This window comes from Xylona heveae (assembly GCF_001619985.1).
Source record: "Xylona heveae TC161 unplaced genomic scaffold L228scaffold_3, whole genome shotgun sequence".
Taxonomy (NCBI): domain Eukaryota; kingdom Fungi; phylum Ascomycota; class Xylonomycetes; order Xylonales; family Xylonaceae; genus Xylona; species Xylona heveae.
In genome coordinates, this window is record NW_017264195.1 from 567408 (window position 1) to 578413 (window position 11006).

Consider the following 11006-nt stretch of genomic DNA (forward strand, 5'->3'; position numbering starts at 1 on the left):
AACTTAAATTTAAATATAATTAAAAAAAATTAAATAAAACTTAAATAAAATTAATATTATAAAACAACTTTTTTAAAATTATTTAGTTATATTATTTTTAACTAAAATATTATTAAATATAATTAATTTAAATTAAATTAAATATTCAATCATTTTATAAATAATTAAAATATTATTTATAACTAAATATATTAGTTTTAAATATTTTAATTTTAAAATAAATAAATAACTTATTATAATATATTATTAAAAAAAATCTATAACTATTTTTAATAATTTTAAATAATTTAAAGTAGTTTATTAATTATAAATTTTTAAATTATAATTTTAAATAATTTTTATATAATTAAAATTTTATTTAAAATTATTTATTAAACTATATAAAAGGCATCTAAGTATACATTTTTATATAATTTGTTAGTATATATTGTTTTATATTTAGTTACTTTATTTACTTCTTTATTTTCTAGTATTCCTTGATGGTTTAAAATCTACTAAAGATAGATTTAAATATTATTGTCTTTGAAAACTTGAATGGCAGAAAAATTTGTAGTAGTAGTTGTTATCCAGGTCCAGCTATAAGGTATTATATTATATTCAAAATACTTTAATTGTTTATAAATATTCAGATAGCTTTTGAAATTATAGTTAATCTATATGCTATCTATTTTATTGCTTTAGTTAAAGCAAAGAGTTCTGCATTATAAATTTTTATGTATAAGCCCAGGTGCTAGAAAAAAATATATATATTTTGATAGTAAATAATATAACATTTTGCTCCTACTATTGTTTGTAATGATTTATCTATATAAACTATATAATTACCTTTTGAAACTTGACTTTAAAAGCTGTTTAGTATTGTTTGGTATTTTTCCTTCATTTCAAACTTGGAGTACTTGTTTTTTATAATAGATATATCTAGAAATTGTTTCTATAGAGGCCATTCAGTTATTGTATAGAACTCTAGCTCTAGTATAGTAGATAAAATAGTAGCTAATTTAGCTAGTATTTTTATATATTGAATAAAATATACTTTGAACTTTAACTGAATAAGTTGTTCATTTTAGTCTAGATACTTGATAGTATCTATATTTTGTTTTGTTTGTAATATTGAAGAAAATTCTTTGAGAGTTCTTTGTTTAAGTAAATGTAACAAGAATAATATAGTCATTTTCAGTATATATTTATAGCATTGAAGTTTCAGCCTGAGGTTGGCAGATAGTAAACATGCTTTTATCTCTATAGCTTGTATAAAACTTGTTTTAAAACATCTAAGAATCTTCTATAAAGCTTGGTTTTGAAGCTTTTAAAAGAGATTCTTGTAGTTTGTCTATTGTTTCTACTAGATTAAAGATCTAAAGTCACTAATAAATATAGTACAGGCTTTGTATAAGGTAATTCCAGCTGGAATAGATATTCTTTTAATCCAAGTAGTTAGTCTACTTAAGCTATAAAAGGCTCTTGTAGCTGCTATTACTTTTCTAGTAACATATTCTTTGAAAGATAGTTTAAAATCAAACTAAATTTCTAACCATTTGATACAAATATTAAATGCTACTACAGTTTCATTTGATAGTGTACATGTAGCTTGACTTAGTGTTTTTGTTGATTAAAAGTAAATAAATTCTGTTTTTGCATTATCAAATGCAATAGCATTTTTTTCTCCTCAGATAAAGACTAGTTTAGTAATTTTTTCAAGTATTAAATAGTTAGCTATAGGTATAGCTCCTTGAACTACTATAGCTATATTATCAATATAGTTAGATAGTTTAACTATAGAAAATTTATCTTAGATATAATTGAATAGAAATTTTAAGTATAATAAAAATAAAATTGGTGATAGAGATAAGCCTTATGGAATTCCAGTATTGATAGCTGTCATAGATTGTTATTGTTTATCAAAAGCTAGACTAATTTATTTTTGTATTATAAAGTATTTTATTTAGTTAAGTAGTACTTTTGGTAGTTAAAATTGCTATAAAACTTGTAGTAGTTGTATAGTTAAAACATGATTAAATGCTTTTTTTACATCTAAAAAAAAACAAGATAAAACTTGTTTTTAATTCCAAGCTTCTTGGATATTATAGATAAGCATTATAGCTGCATTTATAGCTAATCTTTATTTTCTACCTCCCATTTGCTCTTTGTGTAATAAGTCTTGACTGTTTTTTAAATAAGATAGTTTAGTAGCTATAATTTTCTCTGAAATCTTGCCTAAGCAGTTAAAAAGTATGATTATTCTATATGCTTTTGATTGAGTATAGTTAAGTTTTAATAGTTTTTTTAGTACTGCTCCTATATCCTATCTCCAGCTAGTAGAATGATGTTCTTGATTTAATAGTAGTTGATATACTAGAGTAAACTATCTTGGAATATATTGAAATATTTTTTGAATAATTACAAAAGATAATTGATTAAGTTTTGGTGCTTTTTTGAGAGCAAAAGTTTGGATAGCATGCTCAATCTCTTGTTTAGTAATCTTTGGCCAAGAGCATATTTAAGCATTGTATTGAATTCCTATAGTTTCTTGACTTGTAGATAGTGTAAAAAATAAAGTAATTAAGAAAGCTAAGCATTTTCCTTTGAAAATAGTTTCTACAATAATTAATCCTTGAATAAAAGGAAGTTTTTCTACTTTTCTTGAGTTGGTATAGTAGTATACTTTAAAAACATTAGCTCTTTTAACATTTGTTAAGAAGTTTTTTTAGCTTGTTTAATACTTCTGAAGAAGTTGTTTCTTTTAGTAGTATATACTTTCTAAAAAACTTGACTTTGATTTTACTTTCATTGTCTCTTTGCTTGAGCTACTTTAGTTTTTTGAGATGATAATTGATTATTCTACCATGGTTTAAATCTTAGAGATAGTTTAAATTGAGGAATAAATCTTTAGTATACTGTTTTAATACTATGTTATAGTATACATGCTATTTCTTCTAATCTAGTACTTGAAATAATATTTTTTAGTTAATCTCTTTATAGTTAATTTAGATGATACTTTTTTTGTTTCTGGAGTATATTTTAAAAGATTTTCTAGTTGGCTTTTTTAATATTGAAAGAAGTATATATAGAATAAATAACTTTCTCTTAGTTTAATCTTTTTAATATAAATTTAATTACTTTATAATTTGATCCTGTTACCTAGTTTTTAAGTATCTACCAGTTTTATATATAAAAATATAAGTTTGGTATAGAAAATGCTAGATCTAATATTAAAGAATTATTTCTTTAATTTCCAAGATAAGTTATTAAGTCAAAAGTATTAATTAAAAGAAATTAATATTGTATAAGCTACATAACTAGTACATTTGCTCTAATAAAAGTAGTTTTCATAGAGTTTTACTATGTATAATCTGCATTGAAATTTCTACAGATAAGTATTTTAGACTATAATTGTATATTATATAATAGTCTTTTTACTGTCTATAGAGAAAGTATAATAGTTTATTGAGCTTTATTATAGATATTAATAATAAATATTAATAAAATAGTAGTACTTTGTACTTGTAAGATAAAGCAATTTTTATTTTGAATTATTGTTTCAATAGTACATTGTAGATCTAGTTTTAGCTTTATAATAAAAGCTAATACTCTAGATCTTTTAGATGTTGATAAGAAAAATATTGTTATAAATGAAAAATATAATATAATAGTATTGTTCAATTCAATCCAGGGTACTTGTAATAAAAGAATGTCTGTTAAAGATGTTACTAGATCTAGACATAAATACATGACATTAATAGATCTAGTACAATTGTATTAGATTATTTGAATATCTATTGGACTTTTATTCATTAATAGTCTATAGCAAGATAGTCTATAGTTGATGTAGTTAGTAATAAAGCTTGGTATATAGAACATTTTTCTGCATTAACTCTATAACTTTCTAAGCAATTACTACATTTAATAATGCTATAAAAATATACCTTGCTTATAGTTGGTAGAATATATATAGTGCATGTATGTTGTCTTATATTGTATAATTCTATACAAATTTAATATTTTGTTTCTTTAGTACATTTAGTATATTGATGTCTAAATTATTAATATTTAAAACATTAGTTTGTTGATTTGTTATCTTTATATTTAACTATTTTAGTTAATAGTCTAGCTATAAAAAGTCTGTTTCTTAAGGCTTGCTTAGCTTCTTGTTTTGTTTTAAAAGCTAATACTAGAAAAGAGTGTTTCTTGTACTATTTTGTTTTTGCAAATATAATTCAAGTAGGTAAATATGTAAGTTTTAAATTTTTGTTGTATGTTTCAAGTTTTTTTTGAATTGCTTGTAATTTTTGAGATTCTTGAAATGCTTCTGTAAGGATTCCATAAGTAACAATTTTGTATTACTTTTTATCTTTTGCAATTTGTATTACTTCTAGTTCAAAAGCCCAGATAGCTTTATGTTACAATAATTGATAAGCTGTATTGTTTTGATAAGTTGTTAAAACAATATTTGTTTAAAACTAAGATTGAATAATACTTGCTACCAGCAAGTCATTGATTTTTGCTTCTTTAAGTTTTTTATTAATTTGGTTTCTGATTTCTATAGGATTGAAAGAATTTAGCATCTGTTTAGGAGTAACAATTACTTTTTTATCTTTAAAGGTAATAGTTAGTTTAACTACTTTTTTAGTTTTAGACTTAGCTTTTGAAACTGTAGTCTATAGATTTTTTTTTGTATTGAATTTTTTAGCTATAAAAGTATATGTTATAGATGGTTTTGGTTTTTGATTGATAAACTGGAATTGAAAAGTAGTTAGTACTGTAGTTTATTTAATTACTTGTTGTCCAGTAGTTATTTAAAGTATTTGATCAAGCTTTATAATAATTTCAGTTTTAAATTGTTAGAATTTTACTTTTGAAACTTGATCCTGGCTTCTTGTCAATAGAATATCTAGCTCTATAGTATAAAAACTTTTTTTTTCTTGAATAACTTGTAGTAGCTGATTGATGTTTTGAATATTTTGAGTTGTTTATTGTTGAAAGTTTTTGGAAATAGTTAGTGTAATCAAGGTTTAAAGTAATTGTTGATTTTATTTAACTACTATTTAAATTTTTTTCTTTATAGTACTTAAGTGCTTATATAGTTATTATTTAAACTATTATAAATTTATTAAAATTTTTAACTATTTTAAATTTTAAACTTTATATATACTAATTATTTATATATAAGTATTAATTATATAAATAAAAAAACTATTATATTTTATTTTTAAATTTTAGTTTCAAAATTTAGTATTTATAAATAATTAATTAAATTAATTTAAAAAAATATTATAAATTAAAAATTATACTTTTTAGTTTTTAACTATTTTGAATTTTATTAATTTATATAATTATAAATAATAGTTTTTATTATATTATTTTTATAAATTCTAGTTTTTGAATTATTTTTAGTTTTTAGTTTATGTAAAATTTCAAAAAAAATAAAGTTCAAATTTAAAAAATAAGAATTTAAAGATATATAACAATGAATGTAAATTTTTGATATCAAAATTATATTTCAAAGCTAGATAGCTAGTGTATCTATAGTATCAAAAAGAAGCAGCATGCAAGAGTATCATGAAAGCAATTTATGCTATGAAAAGCAATGAAAAAATATATAGTTTAAAGCACTGCATTAAGAGATTTAGGTTCATAATTATCTGGCATTGGTAGCATCAAAAGTTCATTGTTATCTTCTTCTATTTTATCTTCATGATCTGTTTTATTTTTACTGTCTACCAATATGCATTTTCTTTTCACTGTCTTCCTAGAGACAGCAAGAAACAAGGCAGTATCTAAATCCTTGTCCAGATCAATTGATTGCTATTTTCTATTTGATTTGATGAGTTACTTTTGAAGTAGGAAATTACTTGTAATAACTATGTTATAGAACTCTTTCTTATGCCCAAGAGCATCAAAAATAGCAAGAAAATGTATGTAATTATACTTGGCCAGTTGAGGATCTAAAAGGTTAATGTATTACCTAGTAGTATCTTGCTACTGACATAGTAACATCAAGTGGCAATGTGTAATGAAGATGACAAAAGCAACTAGATACTACAAGTTAGTAGTGATAAAAGGTCTAAAAGTTTGGATGGCAACCTGCATTTGAAAAATTCCAGGCCCAGTAGTATAATTTTATCAAAAGCCACCCCTTTTTTAGCCTACTGAAACATATTCTTGAACCAGTGTAGTTGAAAATCATTATTTAAAGTGTTGTGAATGAACTTAAAGTTTTTAGATAACTTCAACTTAGTAGATTTTATGTTAACCTACTAATTTGTGAATGCATTATAGTAAGAGAGGGTCTGGTGCTTCCAGGTCTTAAATTGAGATTTTACATGAGACATAGCATGTTTGAAAGTCTCATGACTCAACTTCATACTGGGAAAGACTGCCTCCACTGGGGAGATACAATCTGTACTTGAAAGTATTACTAAAAATATCTGTCTTGCCATGTTCTTGAGGTTGGTGAAAAGTACTAATTCTGTATTTGACATAACATAGATGCTGCTTGAATCATTGTTCATTACAGAATTTGGCTGGTGAGTTGTCAGAAGGCTCTCTCTATATATACATTTGTTAAAGTTATATATACTAGCTATTAGGAATGTATACCTAGTAAACTTTTTTAATGTAATTGCTTGATGACTAGGTAGAATTATCTTTTGTATACTAGGAACTATGACTTTATTGATGTCAATAAATTCATGGTCAGTTTTGAAATCAGTTTCACCATCTTTTTGGCTGTGTGAAATAATAGTAGGTCATGTAATGGAGTTTCTTGAAGCTGGCTTTGGAGCTGGCTTTAAAGCTGTTTGCTAGCTGAGAAATTGTGAAGGCTGATGTCAAGTTGTTGCTGGCAGAGGGTTGCTAGAACTTGGGCAGCCCCCTGTATGAGGCTTTGCTTTGCCCTTTGATGGTAGTGAAGCTTTATACAAGGGGTACCTTGATAATTGTAACTAATGTTAGGATGTAGATTGTGATTAAACTACTGGGTGTGGTTGAGATTTTACTCCCAAATGTCTATTTCTATACTGTGAGGTATTAGAACAGTCACCTGAGAAGTATGAGATGCTTACTCTAGCTAGCATAGGAGAATTTGGCTCATCATCTTCTTCATTCTTGTTAAAGACAATTTTGGCCAAGTTTGTTTCTTTACTTGTTTAATGTACTTTGTCTAACCTAGATAACATAAGTTCATCTCTCAAGCTTGATGAGTGAACCTTTCTGATAGTTACTAAGATATTGTTTACCATGGTCTATTTCAGACCTGGTGCAGTTGAAGTTAAATCCATCCAATACAACAAAATAACAATCTTAAAGTTGGTAAAAAAAATTATTAGTTTTCTCTGTTGAAGAAGGTTATAAATGGTTTAATGTAGGGCCTGGAGTTCAAAACCTGGGATAAGAGTCCAGGGTACAACATGGTCACAGGTCACATGACTGGCAGGATATGTAGCATGGGCTGTTAGTGTTCAAGGGGTCCTGAAGAAGTAACCCTTGTAATTTGCTATCCCTGTAATTTTCTTCAACACCATCAACTCTAGCATCTACAAAGTACATCTTTACAAGTTTCCTCTACTTGTAAGTAATTAATTTAATTTTAAAAGTAGAATACTTACACTTTAGCCTAGGAAATGTGTCTTTCAATGGCTCAATATTGCTACTCTCTAACAAGTTCTACAGGCAGCTGTGGCTCAGGCACAGCAATGGCCATGGCATGCCTAAAATATCAACATGCTCTATGTATATATATATAATGCTCTATAGCTGGCTTTGTACTTTCATTTCAATCCTGCTACCTAACAGAGATTTAGTGAATTTCCTTGCTTATAGCCTTTTCTCATCTGAAAATCTTCAACACTACCTTTCTCATCACTACTCATCATTACATTCATCTTGTTTTTACTCTGGAGCTGAGAATGTGCTTTTAAGTAGCTTTTGCTTCAAATAACATCTGTTTTATTGTTTATTTAGTGCTTAGTATCATAGGTGAGTCTAATTCTTTGAAAGAATTAATTCAAAGCATGTAATTTTGACCTACTAAGGTAAATCTTTGTTGAATTACCTCTGAATCACTTTAGATTTCTCTTACCTTTACCTTTTTCTTACCATGATCTTTTCATACCCTTACTTATGCTTTTTTATCTTACAGACTAATCTTTTACCTTGCAAATAGCTTAGCTTCATTTTGTATATGATTTCTTTGATGATTAGAGCAAGATCATTTTTTTGTTAAGTGAAAATTACCTTATCTAATCTAGTAAAGTAAGCTAACAAAGAAATTTAGTAAATTTTCCAGCTATTTAAAGGCAGCAAAGCATCTACTTTTTTGATCTCATTTGCTTACAATCTACAATATTATTTTTAGCAAATTTGCTACAAAAATCCCTTTACAATTCAAAATGAGCACAAAGTCTGGTTTTGATAGAGGCAAGTAAAGCCTAGAACAGGGGTTCTGGAAAACTCTCTAGCTGAAGTCTAGAAAAGTCTAGAGCTAGCAGAGTAAGGGCAAAAATCCTGGAGAAATTGTACAAAGCAATTTTAGTGAAGGGGGAAGTAATGAATCAAGCACTGTAACTGTGGGCCTAGTGAAAGTAAAAAGAAAGTAAAAAGGTAAAACTAATATTAATAGTAAGTTAAACCAGCTGTTTTCTAAATTCTTCTCTACTGTAGCAGGCTTTATAGTAAAGCTTGTTACAAGAAAGAGCTATTTTGTAAATAGTACAGAAGATTAGATAACAAGGGTACAAGCTGACTATAGAATAGCAAAAAGCTAGCCATGGGAAGACAAAAGTTGTCTAGCCTAGTATCTCTCTGTTGGCATAGGTTGCCTGGATGAACTCCTTGCTAGAAAATTCTTTAAGCCCCATTGGGATACTCTCTGTAATGAATGCATCAAGCTAGAAAGGCTAAAGCAAGAGGCTGTAGAGAAAAAAAGAAGTTAAGGACTAGACCTAGCAGCTATTCAATCATTAATCTTGGCAGATGATTGTAATGGTAATGGAAAGTACACCAGCTTTGGTATTGACAAATTAAACTAGAATCTTGAAGACTACCTGGCATTTTTCCTGGTTTGTACTAAGCAAACAAACATAAAGCAGAAGGAAGGCCTTTTTTTCAGGTAAAACCTAACTGCTGAGAAGATGGATGAGATGCTTTGGTAGATGTATCAGTGGCTATCATATTTATACATGTAACATACTAGTGCTACAAAGTCTTGCTAGCAAAAACACTATAGACAATTACCTGACTCTTCCCTAAATGTAGCAAAAAGGCTAAAACTTAAGTTACTAACCCAATCAGGATTCTCAGTAATTAACACTATAATTGCTCAAGGCAGTAGCAAAAGTAAAGGTAATGATGGAGGTGCTGGAGACAAGATGGATGTAGATGAGTTAGATGATGATAGGACTAAGACTGTCTCTAAATGATTCTTGAGACTTGGCAATGACTTAGATGATGATTATGAGCCTGGTTTGACTAAGGAAGAGATAAGCACTAGAGAAGACATAACTATAGTAGCAAAGTCAAAGATAGAGGCTTAAATCTATAAAGAAGACCATGAAAAGGCACTTAGGGTTCTGACTGCTTCTACTCCTCTACCTAGTAGCTAATTTCATCTTGAAGCTTCTACATGAAGCATGCTCCTAGAGTGTTGCCTAGAGAAATTAAAGATTAGTAGTAAGCTAAACCTTGAGGAAGACTATTGAAAGGTCTAGGTGATCAAGCAGATTCTTAAAGATTTTTCCTTCAAGAAGAACTTAAGAGACCTATTTCAACTTGTTAACAATATTACAATGAGTGTAGAATTAGTCATGTGAGAAAAGGAGAGTAAGCAATTTAATAGTAACAAACTACTCATTACCTACTCCAAACTAGATAATGAGGCATTGTACATCTTTACCAAGCACAAAGCATACCTCAACAATATATTATACCAGCATAAGGACCATGATGCAGCCTGTAAACTTCTTGGCTGCAAAGACCCTACATATCTATGAATTTCTAGGATGGCAGAAAGGTTGAAACTCAAGTTCTGGCAGCCAGTGGCAATCAAGGCCATCATAGATTTTTAGAATACTAGCCATCATAGCATAGTTTTGGCAGATGTTATTAGTCTAGGGAAAACATGGATCAGGATTGACTGGCTTTTGCATGTAAGTTTCATGAATTTTCTCCATTTCCTGTAACAAGCTTTATATGCTGACTTGACTTTTAGAAAATCAATGAAAGGCAAAGCTTGTTACAAGAGGGCATGCCTCCTAAGGCCATGGCAAAGCCTTTTCTTGTCATTGTTTCTTCTAATCTTGTAAAGCAATGGATGAAACAAATTCTATATGTCATGGATAACATTTTAGTCTATATGTACTATGGAGACTACTACAAGAAGTAGTACCCAAAGGTGACTACTATCAACAAGAGGCTGACAAAATAACATGACCTTTTTAACAGAGATAAAAAGAATGCAAACACTGTAGTCATTACTTCATACCTGACACTTGTCAACTAGCATAGGCCACCATTAAACACCAATTTCTACATCAAGAACAAATGAACAAAACAAAATACCAATGCAAAGTTAGATACTATAAACCTGAAATGGTCCAGTTCTCTTAAAGGATGTTTCAACTATATAATTCTTGACAAGACACACATGATTAAAAACAAGGCAATGTACAGTACTACCACCATTAAATGGCTCAAAACAAACTTTAATTTAATGATCACTACAACTCTATACTCAAATCATATCTTAGACTTTGAGAGTTTTATGTCCCTTATTAAACAGCCAGGTTTGTAGAAATCATAGAAAGACTTTACCAAGCTAGACACATCTGATAATCCATTTCTCTTTGACAAGGACACTCTAGAGGGACAAGTTTACTTTACATGTAGTGTGCTCACATACTTTTTGTTCAATAAATCAACCTTGCTAGCCATGCAGAGCCTATGTCTACAAAGCATATAAAAGAAATACTTACTAAGACATACTTATGCTTCCTTGATTCCATTCAAGAACA

At 27.8% G+C, this 11006-nt stretch overlaps 1 protein-coding gene across 1 annotated transcript; it reads left to right on the forward strand.

The window, feature by feature from the left end:
* Positions 1 to 9626: 9626 nt before the first annotated feature.
* Positions 9627 to 10378, forward strand: L228DRAFT_237075 (hypothetical protein; the record flags this gene model as incomplete). The annotated part of the gene is made up of 4 exons (XM_018330895.1): positions 9627 to 9666; positions 9865 to 9948; positions 10084 to 10142; positions 10205 to 10378. 4 exons carry the CDS (start codon positions 9627 to 9629, stop codon positions 10376 to 10378), a joined length of 357 nt encoding a protein of 118 aa, XP_018189669.1.
* Positions 10379 to 11006: the final 628 nt, after the last annotated feature.